The sequence below is a fragment of the Stegostoma tigrinum genome, chromosome 12 (genome assembly GCF_030684315.1).
Source record: "Stegostoma tigrinum isolate sSteTig4 chromosome 12, sSteTig4.hap1, whole genome shotgun sequence".
Lineage (NCBI taxonomy): Eukaryota > Metazoa > Chordata > Chondrichthyes > Orectolobiformes > Stegostomatidae > Stegostoma > Stegostoma tigrinum.
This window is the reverse complement of record NC_081365.1, coordinates 7,734,940-7,754,412: the sequence shown is the minus strand read 5'-3', so window position 1 is coordinate 7,754,412 and position 19,473 is coordinate 7,734,940. Positions and strand designations below refer to the sequence as shown.

Below are 19,473 nucleotides of genomic sequence, written 5' to 3'. Positions count from 1 at the left end.
AAATTAGGCCTGTTTTCTCTTGAATTTAGAATGTTAAAGAGTGGTCTGATTCAAGTTTTCAAGATATTAGCAGGAAATGACAGGGTAGAGAAAAATAAATCATTTCCACCAGTTGGGGATTTAGAACTTGGGGACATAGTCTGACCATGAGGGCCAGACCGTTCAGGAGAGATGTTAGGAAACAGTTCTACACACAGAGAGGGGGAGAGGTTCGTAACTCTTTTTCCACAAATGGCAATGAATACGCGATTGGTTGGTCATGTTAAATCCGAGACAGATTTTTCTTCAGCACAGCTATTAAGCAATATGGGAAAAAGGAGAGGATATGGTCATCGATCAGCCATGATCTCACTGAATTGTGAACCAGGTTTGAGGGGCTGAATAGCCTTCACATGTTCAATATGCCTATGTACTTTTTAGATGTCTATTAATTAGTATGATATTGAAAAGGGGGGTGGCTGGGGAGTAAGGGCTGTTTGATTTGCGTAACGTGGTTGCAGGCAGGAATCCATGCATTGAAATCTCCAGGAATATGGCCAAACAGAATTGGTGATTTCCGGCAAAAATGTACACGGAAGTGAGAGGCTAGGATCAAATCTAGTCCTTACCACCATCCACATCGTCCTCTGCCAAATGGGGGTAAAGATCAGGCTGCTACATCCAATACACCTTCAGGGAACAGCCTGTGTGTTGGCCCATGTGAAGCCTCCTTTAAAGACTTGCATTGTTTTAGCGTTTATATCAAAGCAGTTTACAGTCAAATGAAGGACAATGAAAGTATGATCACTGTTGCAACATAGGAAATACGGGAACCAAAAGCCTTGAGGAAAGAAATAACTGCGGGATCCATTATCAACGTTAGTCGAGGGATAATATCTACACAGAGTGAGCTTGCCTCCGCAATGCAAAATTATAACAGCTCAGATGATCTGAACTGTGCCCTTTCAAATGAAGGGGAAACGGAATAAATTAATAATTCATCAGCACCTAAAACATCGAATCGCTGATAAGAAAGCGTGGGCTGTTGTTTTTATGACAGACAGGTAACCACATTGTGAGTTCTAACAGACTTTGTTTGAGGTGTTTATCACCTGAATCAGCTGAGGTGGGTTAAGCCCAGCATACTCACTAGCTGTGGCCAGGGTAAAAAAAAATGTCCTTTTTATCAGCTTTTACATCATATGTTACACTGCACCACATTTGAAAAGTACAACAGCCAAGGCATCATAACAGATTCAAACTTAAATTATAATCAAGGACTCAGGAAATCAAGAGATAGCAGGTCGTGCTAGGACCCCAGCTATTCACAATTTATGTTATTGATTTAGACGAGGGAACTAAATGTAATATCTCCACATTTGCTGGGTGGGAGGGTGAGCGGTGAGGATACAAAAATGCTTCGGTGTGATTTTTAAAAATTCATTCACGGGATGAGGGCATCACTGTCAATGAAGCATTTATTGCCCACCCCCAATTGCCCAGAGGGCAGTTAAGAGTCAATTGCATTGTTGTGGGTCTGGAGTCACATGTAGACCAGACCAGTTAAGGACAGCAATTTCTCTCCCTAAAGGACATTTTTCCAACAATCGGCAATGGAATCATGGTCACCATTAGATTCTTAATTCCAGATATTTTATTGAATTCAAATTCTACCATTTGCCGTGGTGGGATTCAAACCCTGGTCCCCAGAACTTAACCTGGGTCTCTGGATCAGCAGTCCAGCAATAATACCCCTAGTTCATCACCGCCCCTTTGGGGGGTCTGAAGGAGTGGGCAAATAAATGGCAGGTGCAGAATGCTGATGATGAGTATGAGGCTGTCCATTTCGATAGCAAAAACAGGAAGTTGGATTATTATTTTAGTGACAATAAAACTGAGGCAAAAGTGAATGAGACCTGAGTGTTTTTGTGCAGCATTCACTGAAACTAAGCATGTAGGTGCTGCAGGTGGTTAAGAAGGCAAATAGTACGCTGGCCTTCATAGCGAGAGGAGCTGTGATGTCTTGTTGCAATTGTACGGGGCTTTGGTGAGAGCACGCCTGGCGTACTGTCTCCTTGTCTGAGGAAGAATGCTCTTGCTATTGAGTGAGTGCAGCGAAGGTTTACCAGGCTGATTCCAGGGAAAGCGGGACTGATGTTTGAAGAGATACTGAAACAGTTAGGATTGTATCTGCTGAAGTTCAGAAGAATAGAAACCTAGAAAATTGTGACAGGACTAGACAGGGGTAGATGTAAGAAGAAAGTTCCCATTGACAGGGAGCCCAGAGCCAGGTGTCACAGCTGAAGGATATGGGTAAATCATTTACGACTGAGCAGAAATTTCTTCACCCAGAGAGGGATGAGCCTGTGGAATTATTTTTAACGGAGAGCAGTCAAGGCCAAAGTGTTGTATAAGTTCAAGAAGAAGTTAGATATAGCACTTGGGGCTAAAGGGATTAGAGGGCATTATTAAGGATATGATTTAGCTGGAGAGGGTTCAGAAGAGATTTACAAGGATGTTGCTGGGAATGGAGGGTTGGAGTTATAAGGAGAGGCTGCATACGCTGGGAAGTTTTTCACTGGAATGTAGGGGGTTGAGAGGTGACTGTGTAGAGGAAAACAAAATAATGAGCAGTTTAGATAAGGTGAATAACAGGCGTCTTTTCCCTAGGGTGGGAGATTTCAAGACTAGGGGGCACTTTGTAAGGTGAGTGGAGAAAGATTTAAAGAGGTATGAGGGGCAATATTTTTACACCGAAAGTGTACGTGGTTGATGTGTGTGATGAACTTCCAGAGGAAGTGGTGGATGTGGGTACAATTACAACCTTTCAAAGACATTTAGATAAACACATGAATGAGAAATGTTTTAAGGGAATGGGCCAAGCATAGACAGGTGGGACTAGTTTGGATTGAGATTATGTTTGGCATGGACTGGTTGGACTGAAGGGTCTGTTACCATGCTGTATGACTCTTTGGCATGGGGGAACAGGTAAGTACAGACTACTGTGTTGGATAATCAGCCATGATCATATTGAATGGAAATAATGCAATTGATACAATCTGTTGTAGTCAGGAATTGCAAAGTATTAGTCTAGAACAGCCAATATGACAGTGAGATGTTGCATAAGACAATGGGTACATCTAGCTTTAAAATGTATAGCAGTAAGAACATTGAGAAATTGTAGGGAGAGTGAAATTGTGATAATGTTGGTGAGCTAATAGCCCAAAGCCCAGGACAATGCTCTAACAGAATGGATGCAAGTCCCACTACAGCTCTTGGTGGCATTTCAATTTAATTAGTAAAATCAGGACTAAAAATGAGGCCATGAAATTATTATCACAGTTCTGAACAAGGGTCAACTTGGATTTAGTCTGTTTAGTTGTCTCTCCACAGATGCTGCAAGACTTGCACAGTTTCTCTGGCACTTTCTGTTTTTAAGTAAAGCCATTGCTAATCATTGTCAAAACCCATCAGTTTCACCTCTGTCCTTTAGCGAATGAAACCTGCCATTCTTAACTGGTCTGACTGACATGACACTCCAGGCCCACAGCAATATGTTTGACTCTGAACTGCGCATTAAGGTGGCCCAGCAAGTCACTAATTTCAGGGGTAATTATGGATGGGATGCAAATGCTGCCCTGACCGTGCCCCAAGGAATAAATTATTCAATATCTGCTTTCTCCATTCACTCAGCATAGGTCCCAGTCCAGAAATGACTTGATTTTTAAATTCTGACCCCTGCTTGCCAGATCTTACAAACAGCATGGAAATAGACTCTAATTACCCATGAAATGAGTTATTTGCTGGGCCAAATGAATGTGCAGTTCAGAAAACACAAACATCAGCTAGCAGCCAAAGGACAGAACAAACTTTCCTCAACATCAGTACATTTGGACACAAGACCATCCATTTAACTGGGACAAGGTAACCATAGTAGATCAAGCCGAACATAGACATTTCTAGAGGCGTGGTCTCAACCCTTAATGCAATCGACAAACATATAGAATTAGACCCCGCATACAGACCCATACAGGGCAAAACAGGAAATGACACTGCTCACCATAACGGATGAGACAGGATGAATTCCGCACAGAATAGAACAACATCGCTTCATCCGAGACCTCGCCGATGATGTTGCATTGAAACATCAGAACAATAACAAGCCAGTTCGCGAGGAAAGCAACAACATCAACCACAACAATGGTCTTTAGTGATGGACATGGAATATAACAGTAAGAAGCTCTTGTTACAACTGTCCTGGAGATTGGTGAACCCACACCTAGAGGGCTGCATGTAGTTTCAGTCAGCTTACTGGTAAGGATTTTCAAACTTGCTTTGGAAGTAGTTTAGAGAAGATACACTTGACAGATTCTTGGGAAATGTTTCATGAGGGAAGGTTGACCAGGTTGGTTCTTTTAATTGACATTAGTAGAAATTTTCAAAAATGTATTCACATTTGTGGGAATGTGGCCATCGCTGGCTGGGCCCAGCATTTATTGCCTGTCCCTAGTTGCCCCTTGAGAATGTGGTGGTGAGCTGCCTTCCTGATTGTCTGCAATCCACCTGATGTGGATAGACCCAGAATGCTATTAGGGAGGGAATTCCAGGATTTTGACCCTGCCAAAATGAAGGAATGGCGATATATTTCCAAGTCAGGATGGTGAGTTTTGGAAGGGAACTTGAAGGCAGTGGTGTTCCCATATATCTGCTGCTTTCTCCACACAGATGAAAGTGATCGTGGGTTTGGAAGGTGTTGTCTGAGGAACTTTGGTGAATTTCTGCAGTGCATCTTATAGAGAGCACACACTGCTGCATCAGTGATGGAGGGAATGGATGTTTGTGGATGTATTGCCAATCAAGCACTGAGAAGTTATTTATTGACACATTTTTCTTTTCATTCACTCATGAGTAGAATTATTGCCTGTTCCTACTGGCCTTGAGAAGGTGGTGATGAACTGCATTCTTGAACCACTGCTGTAAAGATGAGATTCTGACAGGGTAGATGCTAAAGTGTTATGTATCCTCCTGGGAAATCTAGATTTAGGAAGCATAATTTATAAATATAAATGTTTCATATAAATGAAACAAAAAAATTGCAGACACTGGAGATCTGAAAGAAAAACAGATATTGCTGGAGAGATTCAGTTGTTCTGGCAGCAGACCTGTTGAGTTTCTCCATCAATTTCTGATTTTGTAATATTCCATTTAAGATGTAGTTGAGAAGCAATTTCTCCTCTGAGAGGGTTATTGTGTTTGTTAGTCTTGCTCCAGGGAGCTGTTGGAGCTGACTATTGGATATATTCATGGCTGAGTTTGATTTCTGTTTGAAAGGGGAATGAAAGGTTTTTTGGTGAGGAAGGTCAGTGGTAAGGAGAAAAGTGTAGCTACGGTCACATCAGCAGTGATCTTGTTGACTGGGACAGCAGCCTCAAGAGGCTCTTTTGTTTTAAGGCCATATTTCAAAAGAGTTTTACTAGCTTTAAAGTCCTGGGGTTGTTAAAGGGCTCTACATAAATGCAATTCTTTCTCTAACGTAATTTATTTAAATTCTGCACCAAATTGGTGTTCAGAATTGGCTTGCCCATAGAAGATAAAAGGTATCGGTGGAACGGTGTTTTTCTGGTTGAAGGTCCATGGCTAGTGGTGTTCTGCAGGGATCCGTACTGGGGCCTCTGCTCTTTGTGATGTGTATAAATGACTTGGATGAAAATGTAGACGGGTGGGTTAGCAAGTTCACAGACAATAAAAATATTGGTAGATTTGTGGATAGTGTGGAATGTTGTCAAAGGATACAGCAGATATAAATCAGTTGCTGATATGGGTGGAGAAATGTCAGATGGAGTTTAATCTGGGTAAGAATGAGGTGCTGCACTTTGGACGATCAAATGTTAAGGAAAAGTATACAATTAATGGCAGGATTCTGAGTAAAATTAATGTACAGAAGGATCTTGGAGTTCAAGTCCATAGCTCCCTTGAAGTAGCCATACAAGTAGATAGGGTGGTAAAGAAGGCATATGGCATGCTTGCCTTTATTGGTTGGGGAATTGAGTACAAGAGTCAGGATGTCATGTTGCAGCTTTGTAAGCTTTCTTTAGGCCACACTTAGAGTATTGCATTCAGTTCTGGTCACTATATTACTGGAAGGATGTGGAGGCTTTGGAGAGGGTGAAGAAGAGGTTTACCAGGCTGCTGAGATAACACAGTGTATAGCTGGATGAACACAGCAGGCCAAGCAGCATCAGAGGAGCAGGAAGGCTGATGTTTCGGGTCTAGACCGTTCTTCAGAAATGGCATTTGTGTATACTGTGGAAGGTTGTCAAAGGATACAGCTATATGGGTGGAGAAATGACAGATGGAGTTTAATCTGGGTAAGAGTGAGGTGCTGCACTTTGGGCAATCAAATGTTAAGTAAAAGTATGCAGTTAATGGCAGGACTCTGAATAAAATTAATGTCCAGAAGGATCTGAATTTCTGAAGAAGGGTCTAGACCAAAAATGCCAGCTTTCCTGCTCCTCTGATGCTGCTTGGCCTGCTGTGTTCATTCAGCTTCACACCTTATTATCTTCAGATTCTCCAGCATCTGCAGTTCCTACTATCTCTTACCAGGATGCTGCCTGGGTTAGAGGTCACGAGCTATAAGGAGAAGCTAGAAAAAACTCAGGTTGTTTTCTAAGGAGCGACGAAGGCTGAGACTTGACAGAAATCAGTAAAATTATGAGATGCATCAACAGGGTAGAGTTGGAATGTTTAATACGAAGGGCCATACATTTACGGTGAGAGGTGGGAAGTTGAAAGGTGATGCGAGGGACAAGCTTTTTACCTGGAGTTAGGAGCATGGAATGAACTGCCAGAGATGGTGGTGGAGGCAGACATTTTAGGGGCATTTGAAGGGACTTTTGGATAAGCATATGAACATGCAAGGAATGGAAGGATATGGACCAGTGGCAGACAGGTGGGATTAGTTTCATCTAGCGTGACATTCAGCACAAAAGTGAGGGCCGAAAAGCCCATTTCTGAGCTGTACAGTTCTACATATTGACAGTGGGAGGTTGTGATTGGCCTCCAAAGTTGCTAAACAACTGTTGATGTAAGTAGCAGTTAGCTCACGAAGAAGGATGTGTTTGAGAGAAGGTAACACTAAAGGGCTGAGGGGTCTTTTCTGTGCTGTATGACTCTGATTCTGTGATTGAAAGGGAAGTAAGAAAAAGGTAGATGACGGGAGGCTGAAAGACAAAGGCACTGCAGAGTTTTGAGAATGCTCTTGTGAAGAGGGAGGGAGGTATGGTTTGGGAAGACTTGTTGACTGAGCTGGCTTTAGCAATCCTGATGCTTCCTTTTCTCCTAAGCAGGCGGCATTGCAAGTGGCTCAGACGCAGCAAGTAACCGGGACAGTCTCAGGCTGGATGAGGAGGCTCCTTACAGCGGCCCATTCTGTGGAAGGGCAAGGGTTCACACTGACTTCACCCCAAGCCCCTATGATACCGACTCCCTCAAGCTAAAGGTAAGAACATGCTGATTTATTTGGGCTAGGGCATCTGAGACCTGCCCGAGTCAAAAGATTTTAGATTCAAGTCCCATTCAGGAACACAATCCAGGATATTATGTGATAATTAAGAAGCAATGAGGATTTCTTTTCTCCCAGATGGTAGCGTGATTTTGGAACTCTGCTTCAGAAGGCATTGAATATTTTTTAAGGCATAGATTGACAGATTCTTGACAGATAGGGGAATCAAAAGTTATTTAGGATAGACGGGATTGTAGAATGTGAATCATAAACAGATTATCCACGATTGTGTTCAGCTATTCTTCCTGAATGACAGAACAGGCCCAAGGAGCTAAATGGTCTACCTTTTCCCCTAATTTTTCCATTTAGGCATTGTTACTCCTCACTGGAGGAGCGTACTGGAAATCAAGCCCGACTATTGCTGGGGTTATCTCAAAAGTTTAAAATTTTATAAAGTAGCAAAATTCTCCAATTTTTTTTGGGCTGGTAGAAATCATGGACAGGGCTTTGGTACTTAACAAGGATTGCTACTCAAGCTATGAAGTAAACAGTTATGAACCATTGATATATAACTGTACTAGTTAAAAGTCTAAACTCCCTTACAAAACTCATCTCAACACACACACACACACACACACACACACACACACACACACACACACACACACACACACACACACACACACACACACACACACACACACACACACCTGGGGGAGGCAACTTAACTGTGCCAGTTCACAGGGCTCACTGAGATGATCCTTTCGTTTGTCAGGACTTGCTGTTCCTCAATCTTCCCTCCCTAGGTACTTTCAGTTGTTTGCTGCAGACACAGGGTGACTGGTTCACACATTATAAAATCTCTGATTTATTGATTAAGAGTTACAGTTGGCAGCAGCTGATGAGGGGAGATAAATTGGCTTTCTTCAGGCTTGAAGTAATTTTATTACATAGAAAAGGTCCACTCCTTGCCTTTGGGAGGTTTGATGGATTCTGACCAGACTTTCATACCCATAAGCTCTTCAGCCACCTGGGAGCCAATCACATGGCTGTTGGTAGGCAGAAAGTCTTTATCATTGACAACTGGTCACCAATCCATAGACCAATCAGCTACTTGTTGCTGCCCAAAACTCCCTCAGTGCATAACCCCACCTCCTCTGGACCCTGCATCCCCTAACCCTGGCTCCAGCTCCTCTGCTGTAATCTCCCTCCTTACTTCAGAAAACAGCAGTGCAAACACCACTTACGCTGACAATCAGGTAACTCACTTTTAAAAACTACATCAGTCTATTCCACAATCTCAGGTTTTTTAAAGTGGCCTTTCCCAATTCAGTCCACAGTCTAAAATACAGGAAAATACAGGATACGGTTTTAGTGTCATATGTTTAATTCCAGCTTTGGGCGACTGTCTGTGTGGAGTTTGCACATTCTCCCCGTGTCTGTGTGGGTTTTCTCCAGGTGCTCCAGATTCGTCCCACAATCCAAAAATATACAGACTAGGTGGATTAGCAATTCTAAATTGAGGATGTGATGGCTCACTGGCATTATTAGCACAATATTAATCCAGAGACCTAAGTAATGTCCTGGGAATCAGGGTTTGAATCCCACCTTGGTGGAATTTGAATTAAATGAGAAAAACAACATCTGGAATTAACAATCTAATGATGACCATGAATCCATTGTCAATTGTTGGAAAAACCCATCTGGTTCACTAATGTCCTTTAGGGAAGGAACTTTCAATCCTTACCTGGCATGGCCTTCAATGCTTCCAGACCCACAGCAATGTGGTTGACTCATAAATTGCCCTCTGGGCAACTAGGGTAGGGCAATAAATGCTGGCCCAAAAATGCCATCATCCTGTGAATAAATAAAAAAACCCATTGCCCATAGTGTCTGGGGGTGTGCAATTTAAGTGGATTAATCATAGAAAAAACCCCATGTGGGGTTATAGAGATGGGATGGGGTTGGGTGGGATGTACCTTGGAGGGTCAGTGCAGACTCGTTGGGCTGAAATGGCTGTTTCTATATTGTAGGGATTCTATGATAGAGCTTCCACTGTAGAACTGGCAGAGTGTTGTCTGACTAAAGGTGAGATCTTTAACCAAGGCCCAGCTTGCCCTCCCAGATCGATGTAAAAAAGTCGCAAAGCACTATTTTGGTGAGGCACAAGGGAAATTTTCCCTGCTGTCCTGAAGAATATTTATTCATCGATGAACATCACTAAAAAAAACATCATTGACCTTATCCTAATGACCTGAAACATTAACTTCCTTCCCAATTATGCCCGAACTAATGAATATTTCCAGCATTTTCTGATTTTATGTAAGATTTCCAGTATACACAGTGCTTTCCTTTTGCTAGAAAGCAGCCCATCTGGCAGAGCTTCATCCCCTCAGTATGGCCCAGGAGTCTCCACCTGCAATTTCATTCTCCAAGACTCCAATAACTTGAGAGCGGTGAGTAGAAGTGTTCAATGCAGAAATCCAAGTCTGTTACAAGCCCACGTTCTCAGTGTGTCCCCCATCACCCTCTAAATGGCATGTCCCTCATACAGTCTCTGGGCAAGGAACCAACTACACAGAGACAATCAAAGATGTGACACATGCCAGTCCAATGCATCCTCTGTGCTTCAAAATGGAGCTCATCTACAACCGATACATTTAGTTTCAAGTATTAATTGCCCAAATGGAGGTGGAGAGGAGACAAGAGGGAAAGAGGGCTGAGAAAATGGATGCGGAAAGGAGAGGTGACAATGGAAGGGGGATGGTGATGAAAGAAGAGAGATGGGCCATGAAGACAAGAGAGTGAAGCATGAGAAGAGAGAGAGAGCAGAGAGGGGAGAGAGGAAGGGAAGAGAGAAGATTGGGGAGGGATTGGATTAAGGAGGAGAGGAGGAAGGGTAAGGACTGATAAGGGTAGGAAGAGGAGGGTGTGTGAGAGAAGAAGTGGGATTAGGGAGGTGGAGGTGAAGGGGAGTGGAGACAAAGGCCATTCGATCCATCAGGTCTGCATTGACAGTAACTACCACTAGAGGCTTGGTATTCCCAATTACCGGCACTTGTCCCAAATCCTTGATGTCATGATATTTCAAGTGTTCATCCAAACATTTTTTAATTGTCGTCAGATTTCTGTCCTTCCCTACCTCCTCAGGCAGTACATTCCAGGTTCTCACTACACTCTGAGCAATAAAGTTATTTCTGAAACCGTCTCTGAATCCCCTGCACCTTACCCTAAAACTATGCCCTCTCGTAACTGACCCCTCAACCAAGGGGAACAGCTGCTGCCTACTCACAATGTCCATACCCCTCATAATCTTAGACATTTCAACCAAGTCAGAGGAAGACAGCATACAGTAGGAGAGGGTAGGAGTACTATTTACTGAGTGTTAACCATCCAGTACCTATTATCCCCCTTCAGATGAAGTCAACCCTTCTCCTCGTCTTTGGCTCCATCTCATTGGGTCATTTGTGTTCAAAGGGCAAAGGCTAAGTAATGCCAACCTTGACGTTTTCTTTCAGAAAGGCGACATCATCAACATCATTAACAAGCCAACCATGGGCACTTGGACGGGAATGCTAAATGGCAAGGTGGGAAATTTCAAGTTCATTTACGTGGATATCCTGCCCAATGAGGAAGATGTGCCCAAGAAACTAAAGACAGACAGGAGGAGCAGGCAGCCAGTTCCCAATTCCTTACAGGAGCTACTGGAAAGATTCCAACTGCAGGTTTGTTTGCTCCCTTCGATGCTTTCTCCTCATTCTGCTGGCTTTTGGTTGAGGACCCAAAGACTCCTTGACATCTTCCCCATTCTTCAATTATGGGCCTTGATCGTAGAATCAAATCCCTAAAGTGCAGAAAGAGTCCATTGAGCCAACTGCGTTTGCACTGACCCTCTGAACAGCATCCTGCCCAGACCCTCACACTATCCCCATAACCCTGAATTTCCCATGGCTAACCAAGTTAAACTGTACATCCGCTGTTACCATGGGTAATTTCGCACGGTCAATCCATCTAATCTGTGGACTGTGGGAGGAAACCGGAGCACCCGGAGGAAACCCACGCAGACACGGGGAGAATGTGCAAACTCCACACAGATAGTCGCCTGAGAGTGGGATTGAACCCAGGTCCCTGGCACTGTGAGGTGGCACTGATAACCACTTAGCCACTTTACCACCCTGATGCTTATTATTGAGAAACCATTTGAACCACACTGAGAAAGGCGGTGAATGAAGGGACAGCTGCTGATTGTTAGCAGATAAGATCACAATGATTAGAATAGAAGGGCTTTTTTGTGCTGTAGACCTTGATGATCTATGTAAGCATTTTCTGGAATGATTTGCTATTATCCAGGTTGGAGATCCTTCGAGTAGTACAAAGGTTTATGCTAATAATCCAGAAAGAACGAGTGGGTTGTCTGAGGATGTGAAACATATACATTTTTCAAACAAATATTGCTAAAAAGGGACTGTAGACCCACAGTTGAAGATGAAGTTGAAGATTTCATCTTTTATCTCACCAGGACTGAAAGACAAGAAAACCGACTCTTAACAGTCCTCCTGTATTATCTCTATGTCAACCTGACACCAAACAATCAGCTCTGTTTTCCCATGCTATATAAATTGTTCTTTCCTGTTAACGGTTTGGATTTCTTCCATCTCAGTTCTGTGTCTTTCTTGCAATGTTTATGTTCTGTACTGCCAAACAACTGTTTCTTTAAAAATCCTGAAAATTATCTCAGAAAAGTGACCATGACATTGTTGACTATATCACTAACAATGATCCCTCTAATTGTAACTGTTCCTCTGTAGACTCTTGCATACAGTATATCCAAAACAGCATGGAAATCAGACAGCTCAGGATGATTGAGTGTGTGTGAGGATTCTCGCAAGTTTACTACTAACATTGATCATGAATGTTCTTTAGGGAAGAGTCATAGAGACCTCAAACACAGATAAAGACCTTCATCCCATTGAGACTGCACCAATCAAAAACAACAACCAAAATTTTCTAATCCCATTTTTCAGCACTTGGCCAATTGTCTTCTGTGTTTTGGCATCACAAGTGTTCATCTGAATACTTCTTAAATGTCATGAGGGCTTCTGTCTCTCCCACCCTTACAGACAGGGTTTTCCACATTCCCTACCACCCCCGGGTGAAAAAAAAATTCCTCACATCTCACGTAAACCTTCTGCCCTTACATTCAACCTATGCCCCTGGTCGATGTTCAGCACAAGCTGGAAGAACAGCATCTTATCATCTGCTTTGGGACCCTGCAGCCTCAGGAAGCAATACCGAATTCAATAATTTTAGGGACTAGCCACCTTCTCTTAAGTTCTATACATAACCCAACATTCAAGGCGTTGCCTTCACACACGTTATTTTCATCACAGCCAGCTCATTCTCCCCATTACTCACTTTCCTCTTTCCCTTTTTTGAGAAGTGGGCATTGCTGGCAAAGCCGTTTATTAACCCAGATGGGCAGTTGAGAGTCAACTACATTGCTGTGGGTCTACAGTCACATGTAGACTAGATCCAGGTAAGGATGGCAGCTTACTTCCCTGAAGGACATTAATGAACCAGGTGGGTTCCAACAATCAAAAATGGTTTCATGATCACCGTTAGACTCTTATTTCCCCAATTATTTTTTTCCTCCATTGAATTCAAATGCTGTTACTCATGGCAGGATTTGAATTCAGTTTTCCAGACCACGACACAAGTAGCTGGGTTAATAATCTAGTCTTAATATCGCTAAACCATTGCCTCCCTCTCAACGGTCACTGAAAAAAATGTTTAGGCTGGAAGAAATAGGTATAGAGAAGCTGCACGTTTAAGACACTGCTCTCTTCCTTGTACCTATCCACATGTAATGTCTCTGGTATGCTTGTTCTTTGGCCTGTGTAGGATCTTTATTCTGCGTTCCTTCTCAATGGCTACCAGAGTCTGGAAGACCTCAAGGATCTCAAGGAGAGTCACCTGATTGAACTTAACATCACAGACGCAGAACAGAGGGCACTGCTCCTGACTGCTGCTCAACAGGATTACAATGGTGAGGATAATATGACACATTTCCTTCATGCTGTAATGAAGGTGAATAAGTCCTTAATTCACCAGCAGCAGATTTATCATCACTCCATTGCAAATATTTTATTGCACAGAAATATTCCAGGCTGTTTTCCAGGTCTACTGTTTCAGTTTAATTCCTTGTGTATTTTCTTTGTCTCAAAACGTTAGCATTTTGAAGTTTCTCTTCTGGTCTCTCCTGAATGAAAAGGATATTCAAAGTGAGTAAAGATACAGTGTGGAGAAAGGTGTGGAACGGGTGGGTGCTTTTGAGGTTAAGGCTTTAACTTGCAGCTGGGTGGTTCTTAATGTGATAAACGTAAGAAATAGGAGAAGTTGTGGGCCGTTTGGTCCCTGGAGATCGATTTGTCATTTGAAACGGTCATCTCCTCAGTCTTCCGGAGACATGCTGGAATGCAAAGATGAGCTCCAGCATCTTTTCTCCATTTCAAACCATCTCATAGCGTCATCGAGTCATACAGCATGGAACCAGATCCTTTGGGCTGACCATAATCGCAAACTAAACTAGTCCCACCCGTTTGCGCTCGGCCTATATCCCTCCAAACCTTTCCTATTCATGGACTCATCCAAATGCCTTTTAAATGTTGTGATCATACTCACATCCACCACTTCCTCTGGGAGCTCACTCCACACACAAACCACTCCATGTGTAAAAAATTTGTCTTTTATAAAACTTTCTCCTCTCACCTTAAACTATGGCTTGTTAATTTTGAAATACCCCACCCTGGGGAACAGGCACCTGCCACTCACCTTATCTATGTCCTTCATGATTTTATAAACTGCTACAAAGTCACCTCTCAACCTCCCACGCTACAATGAAATCCCTCACCCTAGGGAAAAGACACCTTATCTACTTCCTTTATGATATTATTAACCTCTGTGAGGTCACCTCTCAACCTCCAGTGCTCCAATGAAAAAGGTCCCAGCCTATCCAGCCTCGCATTTAACTCAACCCCTTTATTCCTGACAATGTCCTGGTAAATCTTTTCTGAACCCTCTCCAATTTAATAATATCCTTCCTAAAACAGGGCAAACAGAACTGGACACAGTACTCAAGAAGAGGCCTCACCAACCTTAAAACCTTATACAACCTTAAAACTCCTTGAGCATCTCTCCTTTGGCTCCACGAACATGAGAAACTCATCGACGCAATGTGACTAAGATCAAAGGCATCTGATCATCCTGTGCATTTCTCTAACTTACACTAGCCCATATGACAATATTTTTTATAATGCTTCATCCCCGCCCATAGAAACATGGAAGAAAAATGTTTTCAACCAGGAGTTAGATATAGTTCTTAGCGCTAAAAGTATCAAAGGGCTTAAGCAAAAATGGGCAGTTGATACTAAGTGGGATGAACTGCTGTAGAAGCACAAAAAAAGGAGCAAGAGAAGGTCATTTGGCCCTTTAAGCCTGCTATATCATTCAGTATGATCATGGTTGATCATCCAACTCATTCCCTGTTCCCGCTTTCTTCACCCATAGAGTGGTGTGGAATTCTCTGCCACAGAAAACATTTAATGCTTTAAAGAAGGAGTTAGGTATAGATTTTAGGCCTAAAGTGATCATAGGATATGGGAAGAAGAATGCTGAGATGGATCATCAGCCATGAACATATTGAATGATGGAGCGGGCTCAAAGGGCCGAATGGCCTACTTCTGCTTCTAGCTTCTATGTTTCAATGTTTTCCTCCTCCGTTTCCTCTCCAAAGTCAGGAAACTTGTTGCCTCCTAGTGCTTGTATATCTTTACTGGAACTCCATATCTGAATGAATACTATTGGATTTCCATCCCTGCAACAGCTTCTAAATCAGCTCCTTTTTAAAACACATTCATGGGATGTGAGGCATGGGCATCGTGAGCTGGGCAGCATTTATTGCCTGTCCTTAGTTGCCCCTTGAGAATAGATAATAGACTCAGGAGTAGGCCATTCGGCCCTTCTAGCCAGCAGCACCATTCATTATGATCATGGCTGATCATCCACAATCAGTGATGGTGATGAGCTGCCTTCTTGAACCGCTGTAGTCCACCTGCTGTTGGTTGACCCACAATGCTACTAGGGAGGGAATTCAAGGATTTTGACCCAGTGACAGTAAAGGAATAGAAGTATATTTTCAAGTCAGGATGGCGAATAGCTTGGAGGGGATCTGAGAGGTGATGGTGTTTCTGCTGCCCTTGTCCTTCTAGATGGAAGTGGTCATGGGTTTGGAAAGCACTGCCTGAGGATCTTTGGTGAATTTCTGCAGTCCGTCTTGTAGATAGTACACACTGCTGCTATTGAGCGTCGGTGGTGGAGGGAGTGGATCCTTGTGGATGTGGTGCCAATCAAGCGGCTGCTTTGTCCTGGATGGTGTCAAGCTTCTTGAGTGTTGTTGGGGCTGCACTCATCCAGGCAAGTGGGGAGCATTCCATCACACTCCTGACTTGTGCCTTGTAGATGGTGGACAGGATTTGGGGAGTCAGGAAGTGAGTTACATGCTGCAGTAGTCCTAGCCTCTGACCTGCTCTTGTAGCCATTGTATTCAATATGGTGAGTCTAGTTGAGTTTTTGGTTAATGGTAACCTCTAGGATGTTGATAGTAAGGGAAACATCACTGAATATTAACTGACACTGGTTAGAATGTTTTATTTAAATCTCAGATATACAGGGAGAGGGTGATTAGCCACAAGTGCTTTTAACACCAGCTTCACATGTTGAATTCTGTCTAGCATTTGACAAAGAACAAGCACACGGGATATGAAACTCCCAACCAGCTGTCTCATGGCTTCTCAATTATCCTTTCTTATTTAATAGGTAACAGGTTGTAAAGGATAAAGGGAATTTTACATTTGCCCTTCTGTTTTACAGCTTTGAGTGACCAGGAAGAGGAAAGTGATGTTATAACTGAGAGCCAACCCTCTGACCTCAAGCTCGATCAAGCACACTTGAAGGAATGTCCCCGAGATTCTGGATGTTATGCTACCTCTGAAATCTCAGACAATGGGAAAGAAGACTTGGATCTGGAGAATTTGCCGGAAATGGTTGAAGGTGCTTCCCTTGCTGACTGATTGCGGAGGGAATAATCACATTGTACAGTTTTGATTCAGACAGTATGAGCCGATGGATACTGGAGAGTGTTTTCATTCTTGTTGCATTAATATTGAGCCGAGTTCCCTTTATTTAATCTGAATTTACAAGAGAAAGAAAGGGATACTGATTAGGATTCACCATTAGATCTCCCAAAAATAACTATGTTGATTGGCAAATTATTTCAACTCAATGAAATGAAACTCCAGGAAGCTGTATCCCCAGTACTCCACTCGATTCAGAGACTGAATTTTGTGGGAGCGGTCAGTTAATGGATTGCCTCCATGTCTGATGTCCAAGCAGAAGATGGAGGCATGATACAGATGATGGGTCCAGTATTCAATTACTCAGCCAGCACTGTCTATTGGAGCCATCTGCAGGTGAACTGTATCGATTTGAAAGAGGAATGCTTCGAGGATTGATGACTTGGACTTTCAGCGTGTTACTGCTGCCAATACTCTGACTGTCCAGTCAAAGGCCCCAGACCTCCCACTGTCCTCCGTGAACCTTAGACAGAGTGGGGAACCAATACAACCACCAGGAAATTCCAATCCCTTGTGAAAGTGGAACTGATCGGCTCAACGATTATTTTCTTCTGGTGTTTCACCACTGCTGAGTCACTTCCCTGAAGCCTCCTCTGCAAAACTCACAAGGAAGGGGAAGAGGTTGGGAAGCTGTCCCCAAGATTATTACCTCTAAATTTCCTGACTCTTGCAGACTACTTTAGCTTATTCCACAGGGCAAGGATAAATCAACCCAGTAAACCCCCTGTGGTTCTTTTTAAACAGCATTGCATTTGACCTTGTTTCTTTGTTTTATTTGTATTTCAAAAGGGACTCAGATGAGTACATAAATAAGTGCAATTTGCAGGGGCATAGGAAGAGAGTGGGATTAGTTGTTTGGTGCTGCCAAATAATTAGTGCAGGCTAGACTGGCCAAGTGGATTTCTTTCGTACTGTGATCTCCTTCGAGGCCCCCAGAGTAAGATCACTCCTCCACTACAATGGATGAGCCCATGATCCACAGCAAAGATTAGCTGAACAAATTGACTGTGCCGAAACCAGAATGGACTCATGGCTGGTTCGATGAACTACACATTGGGAAAACCAGTTGACCAGCTGATAAAAGCTGGACTATGTCCTGAATCAGGTTGAGCTCCACAGGGATGAAAACCAAGAGGAGCCAGATATTGTCACCATTTTGGTTCTTTCCACCATGCCCCAAAGATTGGGTAGAAAATCTCAGCATCTCCATTTTCTCCAGTTTCCCAAATTGCTGGGTCATGTCTGATTTCTTCTTTTCCCTAAGCCAGGGAAAGACATGTTCAGACATGACGGGGTTATAATTCACTCAGAGATAGTAGTAACTGCCAATGTTGGAGTCAGAGATAACACAGTGTCAAGCTGGAGGACAGCAGGCCAGGCAGCATCAGAGGAGCAGGAGGGTTGATGTTTTGGGTCGGGACCCTTCTTCTGATGTTGCCTGGCCTGCTGTGCTCCTCCAGCTTCACATTGTGTTATTTCAGACATGATGGGCCTACTACGCCATAGCCATTCTGTGATTCTCTGGGAATAAGGGAATGTAACAAGGGCCATTAATTAAAATGGTGGAAATGGATGTCCCTTTTGAACACTGGGACTATGTCACCAATGGCACTTGTGGTTTTGAAGAGAAGTTATTTTGATAAATCTGTTCCATTTGATTGAAGCACCATGGGGCAAGAAGTGAGTTACCCCAGATACTATGTTTGTTAGCGATGAAAATAAGATCACCAACTCAAACTGGTTGCATTCTTAGAAGATTTCACCAAAGTTACTGGCAGAAAATGGTGAAAAGTCAAGAGAAATTTCCCTTGCAAGGAATGTGAATGTGTTCAAGAGAAAATTAGGCAAGTATCTGGTGAGAAAAAGAACTGTGTGAGGGTTCAGGAAAGAAGGTAAGTGATCCGTGTGAAAAAGGAGAGGTTTGTCAGGTTTAATTTTCTCCTTATTGATCACATATAGTCACACAATCATACAGAGTTCATTAAAGTAACGTTAAATATCATTCTCATTTTTCAGACTTCACAGTTCATAAAGTGGTGTATGTGGTCCCTTTAAAATCTCTTTTGCACATTTGCAGAGGTGCAGGGACTTTTGGCATATGCACATTAATGTACATACATATAGAGACCTCAAAATACATGAACACACATGTAAACAAACAAATATGTACATATTGGCATTGTAATGCAGACATGGTCGTTTAACTACATAACACCAACATAAATGCATGTGACCACTGCTGTCTTTTTTAATTAAAAAAAGGTGTTTTAATGATGAATGCAAATAGAAGCATTTTGGTGTAGCTAGCTTGGTCAAATATGTGGCTTTTAACTGTGTCAGAAAAATCCCCTTTTGCTCCCTCCCTCCGTTGCACAGTTTCCATGACGATTGCATGTTTTGCATCACACCATGTTTTAGGCTTATTTTATTCGCCACTATTTATTAGATTTTTGAATTTTACCCAGTTAGCTTTGACATGATTGTTTCTGAAATTCCTTTCTTTATGACATTTCTGCATTAATTGTTCCCTTGTACTGTTGTGTTTTGTACTTCATTTACTGGCAGACATTTCACGCTCTTTAAATGTGGCTCAGTGAATAAGTTATACAAATGTTTAAAACCTTTTTAGAATGTTATATTTGCATATTTGACTAATAAACTATCATAAAAACAACCATCTTGCGTTTAGAAACCAATGTGTCTTTTTGACTGTGTTAAATTGATTCCTGTTGGAGGAATGTTCACACTAACATTTATCCTTGTTTGAGAAGGAGATGGATGGTTTACCTCACAGGAACA

General features: G+C 42.6%; 1 protein-coding gene across 2 annotated transcripts in view; it reads left to right on the top strand.

Moving 5' to 3' along the window:
- LOC125457358 (SAM domain-containing protein SAMSN-1-like) overlaps positions 1-19,258 on the top strand; it is a 161,423-nt gene extending 142,165 nt beyond the window's left edge. Inside the window, exons 11-14 of one of the 2 annotated variants that reach the window (XM_048541515.2) lie at positions 7,329-7,480; positions 11,002-11,208; positions 13,385-13,529; positions 16,412-19,258. In XM_048541515.2, the coding sequence (XP_048397472.1) occupies positions 7,329-7,480; positions 11,002-11,208; positions 13,385-13,529; positions 16,412-16,611 (704 nt within the window). In that variant the 3' untranslated portion in view covers positions 16,612-19,258. Of the gene's footprint in view, positions 1-7,325; positions 7,481-11,001; positions 11,209-13,384; positions 13,530-16,411 lie in introns of both variants that reach the window. The other variant, XM_048541514.2, reaches the window with a different exon arrangement.
- The last annotated feature ends 215 nt before the right edge of the window (positions 19,259-19,473 follow it).